The sequence below is a fragment of the Carcharhinus amblyrhynchos genome, chromosome 30 (assembly GCF_965287045.1).
Source record: "Carcharhinus amblyrhynchos chromosome 30, sCarAmb.v2.hapA, whole genome shotgun sequence".
Classification (NCBI taxonomy): domain Eukaryota; kingdom Metazoa; phylum Chordata; class Chondrichthyes; order Carcharhiniformes; family Carcharhinidae; genus Carcharhinus; species Carcharhinus amblyrhynchos.
The window spans coordinates 33,618,979-33,640,825 of NC_137353.1; the positions used below are offsets into that span (position 1 = coordinate 33,618,979).

The 21,847-nt window shown below is 49.6% G+C and overlaps 1 protein-coding gene across 4 annotated transcripts in view; it reads right to left on the reverse strand.

Moving 5' to 3' along the window:
- The window catches only part of LOC145360086 (endothelin-converting enzyme 1-like), a 363,484-nt gene that overhangs the window by 224,155 nt on the left and 117,482 nt on the right, over window positions 1-21,847 (reverse strand). For 2 of the 4 annotated variants that reach the window (XM_080215038.1, XM_080215037.1), the window contains exon 1: window positions 16,575-16,656. The exons of 1 other annotated variant lie outside the window; for it this stretch is intronic. In XM_080215038.1, coding sequence (XP_080071164.1) covers window positions 16,575-16,577 — 3 coding nt within the window. In that variant the 5' untranslated portion in view covers window positions 16,578-16,656. Of the gene's footprint in view, window positions 1-16,574; window positions 16,657-21,847 lie in introns of those variants that run through there. One more of the 4 variants, XM_080215035.1, reaches the window with a different exon arrangement.

The following is a 21,847-nucleotide window of genomic DNA, read 5'->3' on the forward strand; positions in this document are numbered from 1 at the left end:
TTTTATCATTCGGGTAAATTTCACAACAGCTTAAGTCCGAGTTTAAATTTAAACAGGACCAATTGCAGAGATAGGAGATGCTGATTGGCTCAGGCAGTTTAGGAACTTGGATGAAAAGATGACAGCAGAAAAGCAACAGAAGATATTTTAAAGGGATAATTGTCAATGTGTAAATAATCCCAATGGGAATGCCATTGGAAAAGTGATACGGCTGTCAATGATTTATTATTGTCACATGTATTTAACATAGTGAAAAGTATTGTTTCTTGCGCATTATACAGAAAAAAGCATACCGTTCATAGAGAAGGAAAGGAGAGGTTGCAGAATGTAGTCATAGCTAGGGTGTAGAGAAAGATCAACTTAATGCAAGATAGGTCCATTCAAAAGTCTGATGGCAGCAGGGAAGAAGCTGTTCTTGAATCGGTTGGGATGTGACCTCAGACTTTTGTATCTTTTTCTGATGGAAGGTGGTGGAAGAGAGAATGTCCGGGGTGCGTGGGATCCTTGATTTAACCGGCTGCTTTTCCGGGACAGCGGGAAGCGTAGACGGAGTCAATGGACGGGAGCTGGTTTGTGTGGTGGATTGGGGCTACATTCACGACTATTTGTAGTTTCTTGTGGTCTTGGGCAGAGCAGGAGCCCAGACCAAGCTGTGATACAACCAGAAAGAATGCTTTCTATGGTGCATCTGTAAAAGTTGGTGAGAGTCACCACTGACTGCGGGGTTAGACTGAAGACAATGATACAATGCTGTTAGATAGTTAGGCAGAGGAATTTGAACAAAGAAATCAGCAGAGTGAGAAAGAATTGATAACAGGGAGAAAACAGAATGAGGGTAAACACACAAGAAATACAGAACGGATTGTAAAAACATTAAGAATGAAGAGCTAAGTTTGCCTGTTACAGGCAAAAAACATTGACTGTTTCATTTTCACAGTAGATCATAGAATCCCACACAGTGCAGAAGTAGGCTATCTGACTCAGAGTCTGCACCAACTCTCCGACAGAGCACCCCACCCAGGCCCTTAACCCTGTGACCTCATGTATTTATCCCACTAACCCCCTTAACCTACACATTTGAGACACTAAGGGTCAATTTAGCGTGGCCAATCCACCTAACCCGCGGATCTTTGGACTGTGGGAGGAAACTGGAGCACCGGCAGGAAACCCACGCAGACACGGGGAGAATGTGCAAACTCCACACAGACAGTGACCCAAGGCTGTGAGGCTAACGCAAAAGCTAAACTGGCAACTGTGCAGGAGCAAGAGGGAAGGCCAGCTTAAAGGAACATCGGTTAAAAAAAATAGAATTTATGATAAATAGGATGAGGGCCAACAATTTCCCTGGCCCGCATTCTAGCTTTTAAAAGAAGCGGCCGCAGAGATGATAAATGTGATGGTTTAATCTTCCAGCATTCCCTGGATTCGTTCCCTATGGATTGGGAATGTAACCACGCTGTTCAAGGAGGGAGAGAAACAGTAAACAGAGGGCTACCGGCCTGATATCAGTGATATCAACGCTGAAGTTTGTGGAAAACTTGTATCGATTATTGAAAGCGAGATCGACCTTTCGATCCAAAGCATCGTTCGCCCGTTCGTTCAGATTTGATCCGTGTTGGCTTCGATTTGTGTTAAACAAAGTTACAAACCGGCGAAACCTTGGTAATATCCTCATTTGGGGGTCGTTAGATTTACAGTCAGTCCACGAGGATTGCTCTAAATATCCCTGAGCGTTTACAAGCTGCGTGAGGAGCACCTTAGTGCCTCAATGTGTAGGTTAAGGGGATTAGTGGGATAAATACATGAGGTCACAGGGTTAGGGCTCTGTCGGAGAGTGGGTGCAGACTCGATGAGTCAGATAGCCTACTTCTGCAGAGTGTGGGATTCTATGATCTGTTGTGAAAATGAAACAATTTTGTTTTACTTCTTTGCCTGTAAGGGGTGCGGTTTAACGTTGTTCTTCATGCTTTAAGAACATTCTGCTTATTGAATCTTACGACCAAAGCGAATAACCTCTCACTTCCCCATGTTACGCCCAATCTGCCACCTTGTTACCCACTGACGTAACGAGCAGAGTTCTCTCATTCCTCACCCCCGCTCTGCTCCATGCAGGTGGGGGACAGCAGCAGAGAATCTAGTAACAGCCCAAAAGGGGGCCCAAAACCCCCAACGAGAGGTTTAGCTTATGAGGAGAGATTGAGCCTGTACTCATTGGAGGCTGAGGGGAGATCTTACAGAGACATACAAGATAATGAAGGGGCTAGACAGGGTAGGGACAGAGAGATTATTTCCACTTAGAAAGGAAACAAGAACTAGAGGGCACAGCCTCAAAATAAGGGGGAGTCAATTTAGAACAGAGTTGAGGAGGAACTTCTTCTCCCAGAGGGTAGTGAATCTCTGGAATTCTCTGCCCATTGATGCACTGGAGGCTACCTCATTGAATATGTTTAAGTCACAGATAGATTGCTGATTGATAAGGGAATTAAGGGTTATGGGGAGCAGGCGGGTAAGTGGAACTGATCCACTATCAGATCAGCCATGATCTTATTGAATGGCGGGGCAGGCTCGAAGGGCTAGATGGCCTACTCCTACTCCTATTTCTTATAAGGGTAAAAGGAAGGCAAGGGATGAGGGTGGAATGTCAGGCAGTGGGGCAAGGAGGTGGATAGAGATGAACGACAGAATGAGAAGCTGGTGAAGGGGGTCAGTGGGATACTGCATCATTTGCTGGGAGGGGGATGTATGGAGGATCCAGATGCAGTGGGTTGGTGATGAGCCTGGATGGGGGACTGCAGAATCTAGGAACAGATTTCCTCTCGAGGCTGTTTGCCTTTTCCCTCTGGGTTGCTGACATCCTGTATGGAGATGATAGCTGGGCTGGAGAGAGTGATACGAGTGAACTATAGAGCCCTACAGCACAGAAAGAGGCCCTTCGGCCCATCGAGTCTGCACCGACCACAATCCCACCCAGGCCCTACCCCCATACCCCTACATATTTTACCCATTAACCCCTCCAATCTCCGCTACCCTGGACACTAAGGGGCACGGCCAATCAACCTAACCTGTACATCTTTGGACTGTGGGAGGAAACCCACGCAGACACGAGGAGAATGTGCAAACGCCACACAGACAGTGACCCGAGCTGGGACTCGAACCCAGGACCCTGGAGCTGTGAAGCAGCAGTGCTAACCCACTGTGCTGGACTGGTGTTTAATTGTGGTCACGATGTGGAGATGCTGGCGTTGGACTGGGTAAACACAGTAAGAAGTCTCACAACACCAGATCAAATAAATTGGTTGGATTTTAACCCCCGGTGCGGCGAGACTTCTTACCGTGTTTAAACGTGGTGCCAGGGCCTTCGAACCCACCACGGGCAGACCAATCAGCTTCCAGGTGGTTTGGAGGGGGGAGCTCGCCCGTGCAGAGTTAATGAGGTTCCCAGCACAGAATCCGGAGAGGGATCCCATCATTCCGGCCAGCGGGAAAGGCACTCCGGGGGCCTCCCACTCAGAATGAAGAATTCCACTCCAACACGTCTCTGGAGTGTGTATTACAGAAAGCCAGCTGGCTCCGTGCCAGCCTGTCCTGTACCCACCAACAAGCTCAATGGGGCTCCAACCCCTTACTGCCCAATGGAGCGGCTGACAGCTTTAGTGATCCCAGCAGTGCCCAGGGTACATCAGCGAACACGGCCAGGACTGCAGCCAATCCCTGGAAGTCAGGCCAGTGGATCCCGGCAGCATATGGGCGGCACGGTAGCACAGCGGTGAGCACTGCTGCTTCACAGCTCCAGGGTCCTGGGTTCGATTCCCAGCTCGGGTCACTGTCTGAGTGGAGTTTGCACATTCTCCTCGTGTCTGCGTGGGTTTCCTCCCATAGTCCAAAGATGTGCGGGTTAGGTTGATTGGCCATGCTAAGAAATTGTCCCTTAGTATCCTGGGTTGTGCAGGTTAAAGGGATTAGTGGGTATAATATGTAGGGGTATGGGGGTAGGATTGTGTTCGGTGCAGACTCGATGGGCCGAAGGGCCTCTTTCTGCACCGTAGGGTTCTACGATCAAAGCAAATCCAGGGTCTTGGGTGGGGAGGAGGCATAGATGGAAGAGTAAGAAGATAGGGGGAAGGTTACCATCTTAGGAGGGCTGCCCACCGATACAGAGAGGGGACTCCCCCAACTGTCTGAAGGTAGTATTCATCCTCCGCCACCCCCACACTTCCCTTCTACACCTTGAAGATTTTTAAAAAATGGCCTGCCCACACCACTCTTATTGTGGCCCCGGACGGTGTAATGTCTTATTGACAAGAATGGCCAATGTTACCTCTACGAAAACCAACAACTTAACACTCCCGATATCGCACTAACCAGGGTCGCAAGCTCCAATGATTAATTATGTTGATGGGTTGCCAATTTTGGCACCAACACGATATGGGGGCGAGCTGAGGGGAGATGGCGGAGTGGGCACCCACCCTATTTTCCATGTTTCCCCTCCCCCCCAAAAAAAAAGACACACCCATTAGCAGAACTTAAAAATCCAGCCGTGTACCTCTCTACCTCTCTGTTCTCCTCAGAGCTTACTCTCCCATCCAGCTTTGTACCACCAGTAAACCTTGGTACGTTACTCTTGTCTGAGACATTAATCTAGGCTGTAAACATCTGGGGCCCCAACACTGCGCCAATTTGAAACCAGCCCATTTACTCTTCGCTGCTTGTCCATTGACCAATCCATTCAAAACGCCAATGAGGAAACTAATAGATGTAGTCTATTTGGATTTTAAAAGATATTCAGTAACAGATGCCACAGAAAAAGGTTTATCGCACAAGATTAAGGTTCATGAGTCTGTGGATAACATTAGCATGGATTGAAAACTGGAATCAGAGAGTAGGTATAAGTAGGTCCTTCTTTGGGTGGCAGCATACCTGTAATAAGAATCACTGTTTGTGCCTCATCCATTTATGGGGAAGCCCAGTGGTATTAGACTATTAATCCAGAAACTCAGCTAATGTTCTAGGAACCTGGGTTTGAATGGTGGAATTTGAATTCAATGAAAAAAATCTGGAATTAAGAACCTGATGATAACTGTGAAACCTTTGCCCACTGTCAGAAAAGCCCATCTAATGTGCTTTAGGGAAGGAAATCTGCCGTCCTTACTCGGTCTGGCCTACACGTGACTCCAGAGCCACAGCAATGTAGTTGATTCTCAACTTCCCTCGGGTAACTAGAAATAGGAGTGCTAACCAGCCAGCCACACCCGTGCCCCGCAAATGAATAAAGAAAAAAAAATTTATAATCCATCATCGATTCATCAGAGGGGGCACAGAATTCCATATGTCCAATCTTACTAAAAATACTGGTGGGAGAGGGGTCTGTGGGAAGGGTGAAAATTGAGTGGGAAAACACAATACTTTGGCAGGAAGAAAGATGTGGAATTTCTTTAAAAAGAGACTAGTACATTATTGTATCAAAAGAGATTCCAGTCCCTTTGAACATCAACTACAAAAGTTAGCATGCATTTGAAATGTAACAGCAATATCAGCTTTTATTGCAAGGGTGTTCACTATAAGAGTGAAGAAGCCTTGATACTGTTATCACAGGATCCTTACAATGCAGGAAGAGACCCAGCCGATCAAGTCTGCACCAACTCTCTGAAGGAACATCTCACCAAAAGCTTCCCCTTGACCCTATACCCCATACTTACCATGGCTAATCCCCCCTCCCCAAGAGGCAATTTATCCACCCAACCTTGTATACCTTTGGACTGTGGGAGGATACCGGAGGACCCAGAGGAAACCCACGCACGGAGAGAATGCCTGGTTTGGGAAGAGACAGTGGGGGTGCTGTATTGTCGCTCGACTAGTAACCCAATGTAATTCTCTGTGGAGTGGGTCTGAGTTCAAGTCCCACCAGGGGTGGTTAGCGCTGCTGCCACACAGCATCAGGGACCCGGCTTTAATTCCAGCCTCGGGCCACTGTCTCAGTTTGCATGTTCTCCCCATGTCTGCGGGGGTTTCCTCTGGGTCCTGCAGGTTAGGTGGATCGGCCACGCTACGTTGTCCCAGAGTTTCAAAATGATTAGGTTAGGGGGATTAGCAGGGGGGAAAGCAATGGGCCTGGGTAAGATGCTGTCAGAGTCAGTGCAGACTTGATGGGCCAAATGGCCTCCTTCAGCATGGCAGGAATTCTATGAATGTGCAAACTCCACAGACTGACTCAAGCTGGGAATTGAACCCAGGTTCCTGGTACTGTGAGGCAGCAATGCTAACCACTGTGCCAGTGTAAAGGTACTTGTGATACTGATAGGCAAATTTTAGAACATAGAACAGTACAGCACAGAACAGGCTCTTTGTTGTGCTGAGCTCTGTATGAAACCAAGATCAAGTTATCCCACTCCCTATCATTCTGGTGTGCTCCATGTGCCTATCCAATAACCACTTGAAAGTTCCTAAAGTGTCCGACTCCACTATCACAGCAGGCAGTGCATTCCACACCCCAACCATTCTCTGAGTAAAGAATCTACCTCGGACATCCCTCCTATATCTCCCATCGTGAACCTTATAGTTATGCCCCCTAGTAACAGCTACATCCACCCGAGGAAATAGTCTCTGAATGCCCACTCTATCTATCCCCCTCATCATCTTATAAACCTCTATTACGTCACCTCTCATCCTCCTCCACTCTAAAGAGAAAAGCCCCAGCTCCCTCAACCTTTCCTCACAAAACCTACCCTCCAAACCAGGCAGCATCCTGGTAAATCTCCTCTGCACTCTCTCCAATGCTTCCACATCCTTCTTATAATGAGGTGACCAGAACTGAACACAATATTCCAAATGTGGTCTCACCAATGTCCTGTATAGTTGCAGCAAACCCCACAGCTCTTAAACTCAAACCCCCTGTTAATAAACGCTAACACACTATAAGCTTTCTTCACAGCTCTATCCACTTGAGTGGCAACCTTCAGAGATCTGTGGATATGAACCCCAAGATCTCTCTGATCCTTCACATTCCTCAGAACCCTGCCATTGACCCTGTAATCCTCATTCAAGTTTGTCCTACAAAAAAGACCTTGCACTTATCAGGGTTAAGCTCCATTTGCCACTTTTCAGCCCAGCTCTACATCCTATCAATGCAGCCTACAAGAGCCCTCCACCTCATCCACTACTCCACCAATCTTGGTGTCATCAGCAAATTTACCAACCCACCCTTCAGCGCCCTCTTCAAAGTCATTGATAAAAATTAGAGGACTTACCCCTGTGGTACACCGCTGGTAACTGGCCTCCAGTCTGAAAATTTTCCATCCACCCTCTGCCTTCTACGAGACAGTCAGTTACTTATCCAAGTGGCCAAATTTCCCTCTATCCCACACCTCCTTACCTTCTTCATGAGCCTACCATAGGGAACCTTATCAAAGGTCTTACTAAAATCCATGTACACGGTATCAACTTTTTAAAAAAAAAGTTATAAACTGAATAGCTACACACTGAAAATCCCAGGTGAGTATTGTACAGATGGGTTCAGTACATTAAGAACATAAGAACATAAGAAATAGGAGCAGGAGTAGGCCATCTAGCCCTTCGAGCCTGCCCCGCCATTCAATAAGACCATGGCTGATCTGTCGTGGCTCAGTTCCACTTTTCTGCCCTCTCCCCATAACCCTTAATCCCCTCTCTTATCAAAAACCTATCAACCAGCTTCTTAAAAATATTTAGCGAGGCAGCCTCCACCACTTCAACGGGCAGAGAATTCCAGAGATTCACCACCCTTTGAGTGAAGAAGTTCCTCCTCAACGCCGTTCTAAACCACCCCCCACTTTATCTTGAGTCTGTGCCCCCTAGTCCTACTGTCTTTGAGCCGGAAGAGTCTCTCCACCTCTATCCTATCCATCCCATTCATCATCTTATACGTCTCAATGAGATCTCCCCTCATTCTTCTAAACTCTAACGAGTACAAGCCTAGTTTATTCAGCCTCTCCTCATAGCTCAACCCCCTCAACTCCGGTATCAGCCTAGTAAACCTCCTCTGCACTCCCTCCAAGGCCAAAATATCCTTGCACAGGTGCAGCGCCCAAAACTGCATGGACAGAAACACATGACAACTGTTATTCCAACAACAGGTATGAAAATACAAGTAGAGGCTACTGTACAGAGCAGCATTACCGTTCTACAGGACTGACACTACTCATAGGCAGTAACTAAATGTTACAGTCTGCTCCAAAGCAACTCTCCCTCTTTCAAAAAGAGAACTGGAGGAAGGACATCTGTAATGAGGAAGAACGCAGCGACAGGAGGAGGTAAAGCAGACTGGTCAGTGGTGGGTAGGGGGAAGTAGTGACCATCTGCTCTCTGACTGTTAGACCGTACTGACAGTTGGGCTCTGTCAGCTGATGTGAAGACGGCGTCACAATTTACAAAACAGGTCCACATGCTTCAATAATAAACAGGCCATTAAACCCAGCACTGCACCTGCAGCCCGTGAAAGTGCATCGCCTTGGGAAATAAGTTTAAAAAAGGGCCAGGTTTCTTCTCCTCGCTACGTATAGCTGTTCAAATCCCACAGCGACAAGCTGTAAAATTGGATTCAGTAATTTCAGAGCTGGCCTTTTCAAAACCGTTGCTAACAGCGTAGAACTAGAGACACACACAAACACATCAGTGACAATCTTAAAGAATGAGGCAGCAGCAACATAAGGGGCTGAATGGCCTACTTCTACCACCCCCCCCCCCCCCTCATTTTTTATATTCATTCGTGGACCATGGGTGTCGCTGGCTTGCCCATCCCTAGGTGCCCAAGGGCAGTTGAGAGTCAACCATATTGCTGTGGCACAGGTAGGCCAGACCAGGTAAGGACGGCAGATTTCCTTCCCGGAAAAGGGAACCAGAAGAGTTCTTCTGCAACGGGTTTCAGTAGATTCTTAATGCCTGATTTTTCTTTTACTGAATTCAAATTCTACCATCTGCTGTGGCGGGATTCGAACCCTGGTCTCCAGAGCATCAATTGAGCTTCTGGATTAATAGCCTTGTGATAATACACTAGGCCCTCCCCTTCCCTAGTTTGCATCTTTGTGTTGTTTGGAACGTAAGCAAGGCGTTACCAGAACGTGGTGGCGAGTCATCCCACTGAACCACAAAAGGTCCACGCGCTGATGATATGCCCACCACGCTGGGGTCATTTTCATAGAATTACGAGTAAGGTATGGTGATAGATTTCTAAGTCACTGTGGTGTAGGACCCAGAGGGACATCTTGGAGGGGATGGTTATCCCCACGGGGCCTGCTGCTTTCTGGGTTTACATATTCAGAACCTCCCCAGAGACAACGCAAATGGTGGCCATTTGCTATGCATCAGTAGTCCCCCATGTTTCAAGGATCCGAAGAAAGGTACTGAGTGAGTGGCAATCTCGTTTCGCCAAAAAGCAACACGCAGTCTTATTTGCAGTGCTGGTTTGTACAAACAAAAATTAGACATAGCTGTTTTCTTCATTGCTCAAATTCGCAAACTCAACTGCACCAATTTAATTTTGCCTTGCGGTTGAATGAAAGAGTTATTTAAGCGTTGTTTCTATCTTTAGCGCTTTGATAGTGCACACTGCAACCCCCGATGTGAATGTTGCAAGCAATGCTTGCATCGACCACAAAAGCCACAAACGCTAACCAGCCAAAAGGTCGAACTTTGAAATAAAGGAAATGTAGATTGGGTGGACAGGGCATCACGTGGGAAAGGAAAGAGTTAAAAATCAATGACCCATCATCAGAATTGGGAAAAGTAGCAATGTAATAGGGGAGGCAGTGGCAGTGATATTGACACAGAATCCCATACAGTGCAGGAGGCCATTTGGCCCATCAAGCGTACATCAACCACAAACCCACCCAGGCCCTATACCCGTAACCTTATGTTTTGACCCTGCTAATCCCCCTAAGGGTCACGTTATCAGGGACTATCCACCTAACCTGCACATCTTTTGCAGTGTAGGAGGAAACCCATGCAGACATGGGGAGAATGTGCAAAGTCCATAGACAGTCACCCGAGGCAGGAATTGGACCCATGCCCCTGGTGCTGTGAGGCGGCAGAGCTAACCGTTGTGCCACTGGACGAGTAATCCAGGTTAATGTTCTGGAGACCTGGGATAGAATCCCACCACGGCAGATGGTGAAATTTGAATTCAATAAAAATCTGGAATTAAAAGTCCAACAATGACCATGAAACCATTGCCAATTGTCATAAAAACCCATCTGGTTCACTAATGCCCTTTATCATAGAACCCTACAGCACAGAAAGAGGCCATTCGGCCCATCGAGTCTGCACCAACCACAATCCCATATCCCCACATATTATACCCAGTAATCCCTCTAACCTACGCATCCCTGGACATTAAGGGGCAATTTCTTAGCATGGCCAATAAACCTAACCCGCACATCTTTGGACTGTGGGAGGAAACTGGAGCACCCGGAGGAAACCCACACAGACACGAGGAGAATGTGCAAACTCCACACACAGTTTAGGGAAGGAAATCTGCTGTTCTCACCCGGTCTGGCCAAATGTGGCTCCAGCCCCACAGCAAAGCGATGGACTCTTAAAATGCCCTCCGGGATGGGCAATAAACGCTGGCCCAGCGAAACCCACAGCCCACGAACGAACACAAACAAGTTTTTGAGCCAATGACAGGAAAGAGGACGGGGAAATAAATAACAAAGTGGAAGGCAGGAGAGGTTAAAGGGGCAGCGTGCAGCACCAAAGGAAGTGGCAGTGGAAGCGAAAGATGTGTTGAGAAAGGTGTAAAGAGCAGAATGAACCAACCGAAAGCAAGAAAGAGAAAGGGAAATGGAGAAAAACTCGGTAAAAACCAAAGGCAAAGAGAAGCAAATCCACTAAGAATAGATTTAAAACTGCGATATTCAACACTGAGTACGGTAGGCTGTAAAAAACTTCACTGAAACATGAGGTACTGTTTCTCAAGCTTCATTCAAACACTCAGAAACCGAGGAAGTGAGATGATTTTTTTGTTTGTGCATGGGATGCTATTTCCCATCACTAGTCACCCCTGCTAGGCCAGTTCAGGGCACAGTTGAGAGTCGACCTCATTGCTATGGCTCTGGACTCACATGTAGCCCAGACCACATAAGATTTCCATCCCTAAAGGATATTTGTGAATCAGATGGGTTTTTTTTTAAAAACGACAATAGTTTCACGGCCATCGCTCAACTTTTAATACCAGGTGTTTTGGTGAAATTTGAATTTTGCCGTGTTGGGATTCACACGCGGGTCCCCGGAGCATTACCCTGGGAACACAGAACACTACAGCACAAACAGGCCCTTCAGCTCAAGTTGTGCCGATCATATCCATACCTACCAGGCCTATCTATAACCCTCAATCCCATTAAATCCCATGTACTCATCCAGGAGTCTCTTAAAAGACTCCAGCGAGTTCGCCTCCACCACCACCGACGGCAGCCGATTCCACTCACTCACCACCCTCTGAGTGAAAAACTTACCCCTGACATCTCCTCTGTACCTGCTCCCCAGCACCTTAAACCTGTGTCCTCTCGTAGCAACCATTTCAGCCCTGGGAAATAGCCTCCAAGAATCCACCCTATCTATTCCTCTCAACATCTTATATAAACCTCTATCAGGTCACCTCTCAATCTTCGTCTCTCCAGGGAGAAGAGACTGAGCTCCCTCAACCTATCTTCATAAGGCATGCCTCCCAATCCAGGCAACATCCTTGTAAATCTCCTCTGCACCCTCTCAATAGCTTCCACATCCTTCCTGTAGTGAGGAGACCAGAACTGCGCACAGTACTCCAAGTGGGGTCTGACAAGGGTCTTATAAAAGGATCAAGGTAGAGAATTAAAATACCAGACGACCGGAAGCTTGGGGGGTGGGGGGTGGTCACACTTTGGGCCTGAACGGAGGTGTTTAGCACAAATGGTCAGCCAGTGGGTGTTTGGTTCCCTATTGTAGAGTTCATCATGAACACAGCAAATTAAACTGAGCAGAAGGGGAACTCGATCACGCTTCTTGGAAAGGGGGAAGAACTGAGGTGCAGGAAATGGGGTGGACAGCGCCTGCAACTAGGGAGGGGGGGGGGTGGGGGGGGCAGAGGTAGGGAGGGTGAAATAATTCCCTCAGTTGAGGGGGTAAGTAGACTGACATGTACCATCGGAACAAACGCAACAGGGACAGAGGAACTGGGAGATGGGAATCCTTACGGGAAGCAGGGTGGGAGTGTAGTAAATGTGAGAAGGCACCTGTACACGTAACCCCAGTCCCACACACAATGTGGGGGGCAAATCAAAAGTGGATCCCGTCAGCTTGTCCCCTTTTAAGGTCAAACCAAATAGATAAACTCTAATTAAATTAGGACAAAATAAAAGGGGCAACTCCCCAAAAGGAAGGGGAACAGCGCAAACAAAAAAAAAGTACAAAGGAAATTTAAGACACATCAAATCAAAATGTGATTGTCGGGGTCTATAACGCATCCCAGCCCCTGCGGTGCCCAGCGGGCACGGAAGGCATTGACTGACACCACGTGCTCCCCCTCCTGGCAGCGAACGTAGCTGCAGTAGAGGGGCAGGCAGTCAGGGTGGATGGCCCCCTCGATTGCCCGCTGCCTGGACCGATTGATGGCGCGTTTCGCCAGGCCCAGGAGCAGGTTCATGAGGTGGTCGGCATCCCGACCCGACCCTCTCTGCACCGGGTGCCCGTAGATCAGAAGCGCGGGACTGAAATGCAAACGAAACATCAATAAAAGGTTCTTCAGAAAAACTTTCTGCGGGCTGGGTGACAAGCTGACCTCCCCAGCAATGCCGAGGGGGGGGGCGGCGAGAGCAAATAAAGGCATCTGAGGGGGAGGCCAGCGAGAGATGGAGGAGTGAGGGAAAGCAAAAGGCCTCGAAATAAATAGGCAGCATTGAGCTCAAACAGTCATGCCAAACCGCGAGATAGAGACCAACCATCGTATCTCAGGATTTAATTACAGTTTTGCACATCACTTTCCAAACTATTTCCTCACTTTGTGGTTTCAGTTTGACAACAGGGGGGTGCGCCATGGGTCTATACTCCTTAGAGTAAAAAAGGTTTACATTTATATAGCACCTTTTATAACATCAGGGCATCCCACTTTCCAGCCAGTTAAGTACTTTGGAATGCTCCCAATGTAGGAGACAATTTTCACCCAGTTTCAGCTTGGGACCACTGACTCAAGACACGAGAGAGCGACCCATTGATATCGAGAATCCTTCACTGTTTCATTGCAACTTCTGTTTTCTGAGAAGTGCAGAAGGAGGCCCTATGGCCTTGATTCTCCTACAGACCATCGTACCCAGGCCTCCCTCCAATCCCAGCACCCTATCTTTGCAACCCCTCAAACTGAAATCCACCTAACCTGCACACCTCTGGAGTGTGGGAGGAAACCCACGCAGACACGGGGAGAATGTGCAGCGAGCCAAGGCTAGAATCGAACCCGGGTCCCTGGCGCAGCGGTTGCTAAAGCTAACTGTCCCAACATCTGGGACAATTCAAGTCAAACCTTCCAGCACCATCCCCAAAAAGAAACTTGAACAACATGCGTGTAACATAACGCCAGGAGTTGCTTTGAAGAGTGCGGGGTATGATTTATCTCTCAGCCTCCCTGTGACGCGTGTAACCTCAGTACAAATAGACAAACTCAGCCCACTACCCAGACCAACCTACAACTGCAGCACAGAGAGCATCTGGAATATTTATGAACATCCCTTTAGAGAGTTGCCATGGCGTCAGCTCAGAAGGTTTACAGTGATATTAATGTAATGAAGATACTGGGCGCAGCCTGCGTTGTTTATCTTGGAGTTCTTGCGACATTTACCTTTGCCCTGCCCTCTGGGACACTAAACCAATTTAATAGAAATCACAAGGCAACTGTTTTGATCTCAAACCAACAGTGACAGTCTCTCTCTCTCTCACACCAGGGAACGTGCAGGAGGTAACACAGAGTTTGAAAGGAGAGGGGTGGGCTGGAATGTTTAGAAAGTTTTACTTAGACGCAGACCCCGTAAGAAACATCTGGAGGAGGACTGCCCCACCGTAACACAGATTCAAGATACACCCCCGCTCCCCCACTATGAAGACAGGGGCAGAATTACATACCCACTGTCCAGCCACATGGGGTGGGAGGGAGGAGAGGAGAGGAGAGAAGAGGGGGGGGGGGTGCTGGTGGGAAGGGAGGGAGGAGAGGGGGGGTGCTGGTGGGAAGGGAGGGAGGAGAGGGGGGGTGCTGGTGGGAAGGGAGGGAGGAGAGGAGAGGGGGGTGCTGGTGGGAAGGGAGGGAGGAGAGGAGAGGGGGGTGCTGGTGGGAAGGGAGGGAGGAGAGGAGAGGGGGGTGCTGGTGGGAAGGGAGGGAGGAGAGGAGAGGGGGGTGCTGGTGGGAAGGGAGGGAGGAGAGGAGAGGGGGGTGCTGGTGGGAAGGGAGGGAGGAGAGGAGAGGGGGGTGCTGGTGGGAAGGGAGGGAGGAGAGGAGAGGGGGGTGCTGGTGGGAAGGGAGGGAGGAGAGGAGAGGGGGGTGCTGGTGGGAAGGGAGGGAGGAGAGGAGAGGGGGGTGCTGGTGGGAAGGGAGGGAGGAGAGGAGAGGGGGGTGCTGGTGGGAAGGGAGGGAGGAGAGGAGAGGGGGGTGCTGGTGGGAAGGGAGGGAGGAGAGGAGAGGGGGGTGCTGGTGGGAAGGGAGGGAGGAGAGGAGAGGGGGGTGCTGGTGGGAAGGGAGGGAGGAGAGGAGAGGGGGGTGCTGGTGGGAAGGGAGGGAGGAGAGGAGAGGGGGGTGCTGGTGGGAAGGGAGGGAGGAGAGGAGAGGGGGGGCGCTGGTGGGAAGGGAGGAGAGGAGAGGGGGGGCGCTGTTGGGGAGGGAGGAGAGGAGAGGGGGGGTGCTGGTGGGAAGGGAGGGAGAGAGGAGAGGGGGGGTGCCGGTGGGAAGGGAGGGAGAGAGGAGAGGGGGGGTGCCGGTGGGAAGGGAGGGAGAGAGGAGAGGGGGGGTGCCGGTGGGAAGGGAGGGAGGAGAGGAGAGGGGGGGGGGGGTGCTGGTGGGAAGGGAGGGAGGGAGGAGAGGGGGGGGTGCTGGTGGGAAGGGAGGGAGGAGAGGGGGGGGGTGCTGGTGGGAAGGGAGGGAGGAGAGGAGAGGGGGGGGTGCCGGTGGGAAGGGAGGGAGGAGAGGAGAGGGGGGTGCCGGTGGGAAGGGAGTGAGGAGGGGGGGGTGCCGGTGGGAAGGGAGGGAGGAGAGGGGGGGTGCTGGTGGGAAGGGAGGGAGGAGAGGGGGGGTGCTGGTGGGAAGGGAGGGAGGAGAGGGGGGGTGCTGGTGGGAAGGGAGGGAGGAGAGGGGGGGTGCTGGTGGGAAGGGAGGGAGGAGAGGGGGGGTGCTGGTGGGAAGGGAGGGAGGAGAGGGGGGGTGCTGGTGGGAAGGGAGGGAGGAGAGGGGGGGTGCTGGTGGGAAGGGAGGGAGGAGAGGGGGGGTGCTGGTGGGAAGGGAGGGAGGAGAGGGGGGGGTGCTGGTGGGGAGGGGGGGGGGTGCTGGTGGGGAGGGAGGAGAGGGGGGGTGCTGGTGGGAAGGGAGGGAGGGAGGGAGGGAGGAGAGGGGGGGTGCTGGTGGGAAGGGAGGGAGGGAGGGAGGAGAGGGGGGTGCTGGTGGGGAGGGAGGGAGGGAGGGAGGGAGGAGAGGGGGGTGCTGGTGGGGAGGGAGGGAGGGAGGAGAGGGGGGTGCTGGTGGGGAGGGAGGGAGGGAGGAGAGGGGGGTGCTGGTGGGGAGGGAGGGAGGGAGGAGAGGGGGGTGCTGGTGGGGAGGGAGGGAGGGAGGAGAGGGGGGTGCTGGTGGAGAGGGGGGTGCTGGTGGGGAGGGAGGGTGGGTGGGAAGGGGGAGAAGGGGATAGATTCCATAAATATCATTCCCCACTGTCCATGGAGGGGCAAATAAAGGCAGCAGGAGAACATTCACAGGGGAGGTAGCAGTGTGAGCTGCTCCAGTGTAATGTCTCTTCAGAAGGGTTCAGTAAGAATAATGTCACATTGTCGCGGGATAAATAGGAAATAATGCGGAACTCATACCGGGGAGTCTGACAATGATCTCTGTTTCACCCCCCCCCCCTCCCCCTGCCGCTTCTCTGGGGGTGTTGGGGAGGTGAGGGGCTGATGTACAACTTGTCCCAAACTCGCCTCCTGGCCACAGCTCCACATCTGGGAGCAGAGAGAGAGAGAGACAAGATTGAGCTGTCAGGCTAGCTGTGCTGAATAGAGGAGGGGGGGGGGGGTGGTGTTGATGTATCAACACGTTAAATAGACAGAGAAGGGGAGGGAAATTAGGTGCGCCCCCCACCCCCACTGCTGGGGGCATCCCCAGTAAAACTTTAGTCTCTGAAACTGACTGCATGAAACAGACACTGGGCTGAAACTCTCCAAAACTCCAGCAGCAGACAGTGGGAGAGACAGCTTTATCCTCAGCTATCCAACCCCCCCCCCCCCCCCCCAGCAGCCTGGCTTCATTCAGAGATACAGAGGGGCAAAGTACAAGTATACACAGCATTATTCCACCCTCTCGGCAAACACCAGTGAACAAAGCCTGTCCTTACCATTCTAGCTGCGCTCTCCTCGCCGGCTTCCCCCGCGTTTGTTAAAGCGATCTCCCTTCCCGCTATTGCACAAGGTGAGGCAGCACCCCCTGACTGACAGCTCCACCAATCAGCTGAGAACCTGGGGGAGGGGTTTGACTGGGGTGGGCGTGTTTCAGGTTTGGAGCCACCAATCCCCTTTGGGGAGGGAAGGAGGGGCTAAACCTCCACCCACCCATTCTTTGTATTAACCCTTCCTTGTGCCGGGAGGGTTGCTGCTCAGGGCTTTTGAGACACCTTTCTTGTAAAATTCTTTGACTCCATTCTTAAAGTCCCGAAGCCAATGTTTAGAGCAGAACTGGGCAAACCCAAATCCAATCCTTCCTTACTCAAAAAATAAATCCAAAATCCAACTGAATTCATTCAAGGTCCCCACAAGTGCATGGGGCGGGCACGGTAGCACAGTGGGTTGGCACTGCTGCTTCACAGCTCCAGGGACCTGGGTCTGATTCCCGGCTCGGGTCACTGTCTGTTTGTACATTCTCCTCGTGTCTGCATGGGTTTCCTCCAGGTGCTCCGGTTTCCTCCCATAGTCCAAAGATGTGCGGGTTAGGTTGATTGGCCATGCTAAATTGTCCCTTAGTGTCAAGGAGAATTAAGGCTGTAATGTGTGGGGTGACGGGGATGGGACCTTGGTGGGATTGTTGGTGCAGACTAGATGGGCCAAATGGCCACCTTCTGCACCGTAGAGATTCCATGATTCTATGAACCTCTCAAACCCCCGAGAATCTTACACGTCTCAATACGGTCACCTATTGTTCTTCTGAACACCAGTGTGTACAGGTCCAACCTACTCAACCTCTCATGAGAACATCCCTCTGTATCCGGGACCAACCTGCTATGGTTTACAGGGGTGGTGGGGGGGCAAAAAATAAATCTCTGTTTAAAATTTCTTTTGTTAAACAGTACCCCCTACTCTACAGCACTGAGTCATGTCTGCACACGGAGTGGCCAACTACTTAAGCAGGAAATACATTGAGACATTTGTTCATATTTATTTGCATTTTATTAGCGCCTGCTGACAGGAGAGGTGTGGCAGTGATGTTTGTCAGTATTGATGTTATTTCAGACCTTCTAATGCTGTTCGAACACAATGTAGAGATGCCGGCATTGGACTGGGGTAAACACAATAGCCAGAACTCTCCATTTGCCTGACGAACAGACAAACACTGAAATCTTGTGAGTTTACTATCAAATAAATCGGTTGGACTTAAACCTGGTGTTGTCAGACTTCTTACTGTTTGAACACAATGCCGGAATGTATCTTATGTAGCGCTGAGAGACATTTTAAACAGCACTGTTAAGAGTGCGTAACTGTGGAGTGCACTGACTGGTGTTATGACACCCATAGAGACCATTCACATTTTTAAATTGGTGAATTTTCCAGTGACTGACAGAAATAGCCAAGATTTCACATTTGACTGTAACAAACAAATTAAACTCAACATAGGTCAAACATTGCTTAACTGGCATCTAATACTCTAAACTAAAGGTACTTGCACTCAACCAATGAACACAATCAAAAAAATTCTTATGCCCCACTTTTGCTATACCCTACAGATGTGTAAGTATAAGAAGAACATGTCTGGTGCTCCAAAAGGTTCACTTCTTCCTGCAATGGTAGGTCAAAACTTGTAGCATCCTTTGTAAATCACTCCCCTCAGTCTGATTTTTCCAGACCCACCTTCACCGGCAAGGCCCACTAGGGGGACTCCTTGTTCCTTTACAAAATCTCCTACATTCCTGTGTGTTCTGTCCCCTTCTTTGCAAAGAGCAAATCAACTCTCACTAGCATTCTGCTTGGTTGCTAACATAAAATAGTCTTTCCCTGCACTTCACAGCAGTATCTGCTTTGGTCCTTCACGAAGCAGCTTTGCCTCTGTGGAAGTGTAGAAAGTAGCATCTGATATTTTAAGTATTTCTATTTTTTCCCCATAATTGCCAGTTCACATGGGTCTGTCTCCAGGTAAAGTTTTTTTTAGTACAACCTCACCATCCCTTTATCCAGAACATTCTGCTTCACCTTAAGTTAAAGGAGACATTTAAAGTATAGTCACCTTGTAAAATCCAGTGTTTATGACACTATAGACAGGAAGTCTGGCAAGTGTTTTACAAACAGCAAGATCCCACAAACTTGACTGAGGTGATTTGTCAGTTGCTTTGCTATTGATCGAGGCGGAAGTGTTAACCAGGACAACATGTTGCGTTTTGAACAAGGCTGTGGGACCTTTAATGCCCGTCTGAATCCACACGAGTTAACGGGCTCTTGGTTTAACATCTCAGCCCAACTGACGGTTCCTCTGACACAGGGAGGGAGGGAGGAAAGAAAAAAGGAAGGAGAGAAAGAAGGAAGGGAGGAAAGAAAAAAGGAAGGAGAGAAAGAAGGAAGGGAGGAAAGAAAAAAGGAAGGAGAGAAAGAAGGAAGGGAGGAAAGAAAGAAGGAAGGAAAGAAGGAAGGGAGGGCGGATGGTGTTTCGCAATGAGAATAATAGTGAAGGAATGGTTCTTGTTTACTATGATGTGTGGTTCCTGGCTCTGCACATTGACTGGGATCATTCTTCTGATACAGAACCACAAAGGACAGTCATGAATGCTTTGTGGGAATGTGGTGTGTTAAGGATATAATTAAGGTTCTGCTGTACACCCCAGATCTCACACTGTTACCACAAGACTTTTACCTCTGTCTACTGCAGACATTGATAGTTGCACCCTTGCCCAAGAACCTTGTCTTATTGGACACTGCGGCAGCGAGACTTTGGCTGGTATTTCTGCCTCAGAATCAATGTCAGATTCCCCACTCCGGGAGTGTAGATCGGAGTCTCTGAATATGGGCTCAATGCTCAAGAAGGGTACTTATGGCTAATGGGTGTGAGTGCTGCTCCCTATTTAAGCAGAGGCAAGGCACAGCATACCTAAGGAGGAGACAGTAAGGAATCAGTACCACTATGAAATAGTTAATGTGAAAGCAGAGTCTGGACCCACACGAGGGAGGAACAGAATGGATGGATGACTAAGTGGTGACGCCTGCTCTGCTGGAACAGGACGATTACTCAGTTCAGTCACTCAGCCATGGGTAAAGGACTAGTGCTGGCTTGGGGATCGCCCAGACAGTCCTGAGTTTCTGCCTGCTATGCAACTCCGGAAGCTTTTTTTACCATCCAGGAATTTATTTGACTCATGTCATTGTACTCAATCCTGCTTTCTGTGCTAGAGTCATAGAATCCCTACAGTGCAGGGAGGTCATTCGGCCCATTGAGTCTGTGCCAACAACAATCCCACCCAGGCCCTATTTCCCCGTAACCCCACATATTTACCCTGTTAATCCCGCCCGACACTAGGGTCAACTTAGCACGGCCAATCAACCTAACCTGCAGAACCAGGAGGAAACCGGAGCACCTGGAGGAAACCCACGCAGACATGGGTAGAATGTGCAAACTACACACAGACAGTCACCCAAGGCCGGAATCGAACATGGATCTCTGATGCTGTGAGGCTGCAGTGCTAACCACTCTGCCACCATGCCCAGGTCTCAATGCTGGATTGGATCCCAGCTCCTTGGCGCTATGAGGCTGCAGTGCTGACTGCTCTTATTCTCTGATTTACCCGCAGTCACAACTGATACAACTTCCAGCCTCAGAGAGTGCGCTCAAAGCATCGATAACTTGTCCATCGATAACTTGTATTTAACATAATAAGATCTACCAAAGTGCTTTACTAAAGAACGATCAAACAGAAATTGACACTGAGTGACAGAGGGAGTCACTAGGACAGGTGAATAAAGGCTGGGTTAGAGGGGAATGTTTTACAGAGAGTTTTAGAGGCGGGAGAGATGGAGAGATTTCCAAAGGGAATTCCAGAGCTTAGGGTCCACATGACTAAAGGCACAGCCACCAATGGTGATGTGAAGAGAGTGGGGGGGAGTGATGACACTAGAATTGGGAGAAGTCTTGGAGGGTTGCTTGATTTGATTTGATTGGATTTATTTTTGTCACATATATTAACGTACAGTGAAAAGTATTGTTTCTTGCGCACTGTATAGACAAAGCATACCGTTCATAGAGAAGGAAACAAGAGAGTGCAGAAGTGTTCCTGTCAAAGCTAGGGTGTAGAGAAAGATCAACTTAATTCAAAAGTTGGATGGCAGCAGGGAAGAAGCTGTTCTTGAGCCGGTTGGTACATGACCTCAGATTTTTGTACTGTTTTCCCGATGGAAGAAGGTGGAAGAGAGAATGTCCAGGATGTGTGGGGTCCTTAATTATGCTGGCTGTTTCGCTGAGGCAGTGGGAAGTGTAGACAGAGTCAATGGATGGGAGGCTGGTTTGCGTGATGGATTAGGTTACATTCACGACCTTTTGTAGTTTCTTGGGCAGAGCAGGAGCCCATACCAAGCTGTGATACAACCAGGAGGGATGCTTTCTATGGTGAATCTCTAAATGTCGGTGAGAGTCGAAGCTGGCATGCCAAATTTCCTTAGTTTTCTGAGAAAGTAGAGGTGTTGGTGGGGCTTTCTTAATTATAGTGTCGGCATGGGGGGGACCAGGACAGGTTGTTGAAGCTCTCGACCCTTTCTACTTCATCCCTGTTGATGTAGACAGGGGCATGTTCTCCTTTACGCTTCCTGAAGTCGGTGACAATCTCCTTTGTTTTGTTGAACATTGAGGGAGAGATTATTGTCATCGCGCCAGTTCACCAGATTCTCTATCTCATTCCTGTACTCTGTCTCGTCATTGTTTGAGATCCGACCCATGACGGTGGTGTCGTCAGCAAACTTGAAAATCAGGTTGGAGGGGAATTTGGCCACACACTCGTGTATAAGGAGTGTAGCAGGGGGCTGAGAACACAGCCTCGTGGGGCACCGGTGTTGAGGATGATCGTGGAGGAGGTGTTGTTGCCTATCCTTACTGATTGTGGTCTGGAAGTTCAGGATCCAGTCACAGAGGGAGGTGCCGAGGCTCAGGCCATGGAGCTTGGAGCTCAGTTTCGTCGGAATAATGGTGTTAAAGCCTGGTTATGGGAATAATAGCTGGAGGAGATTCTAAAAATAGAGGGGGAGGACTAAATGGAGGGATTTGGTTCTGAGCGGGATTGGTATTGGTCAGCAAGAGCAGGTGCTGATGGGGGAACTGGATTGGTGCAGGTTAAGCAGCAGAGCTCTGGATGAACCATAGTTTCTGAGGGTTGTGAAGATCACTCATTAATCCCTACAGTGCAGAATGAGGCCATTCAGCCCATTG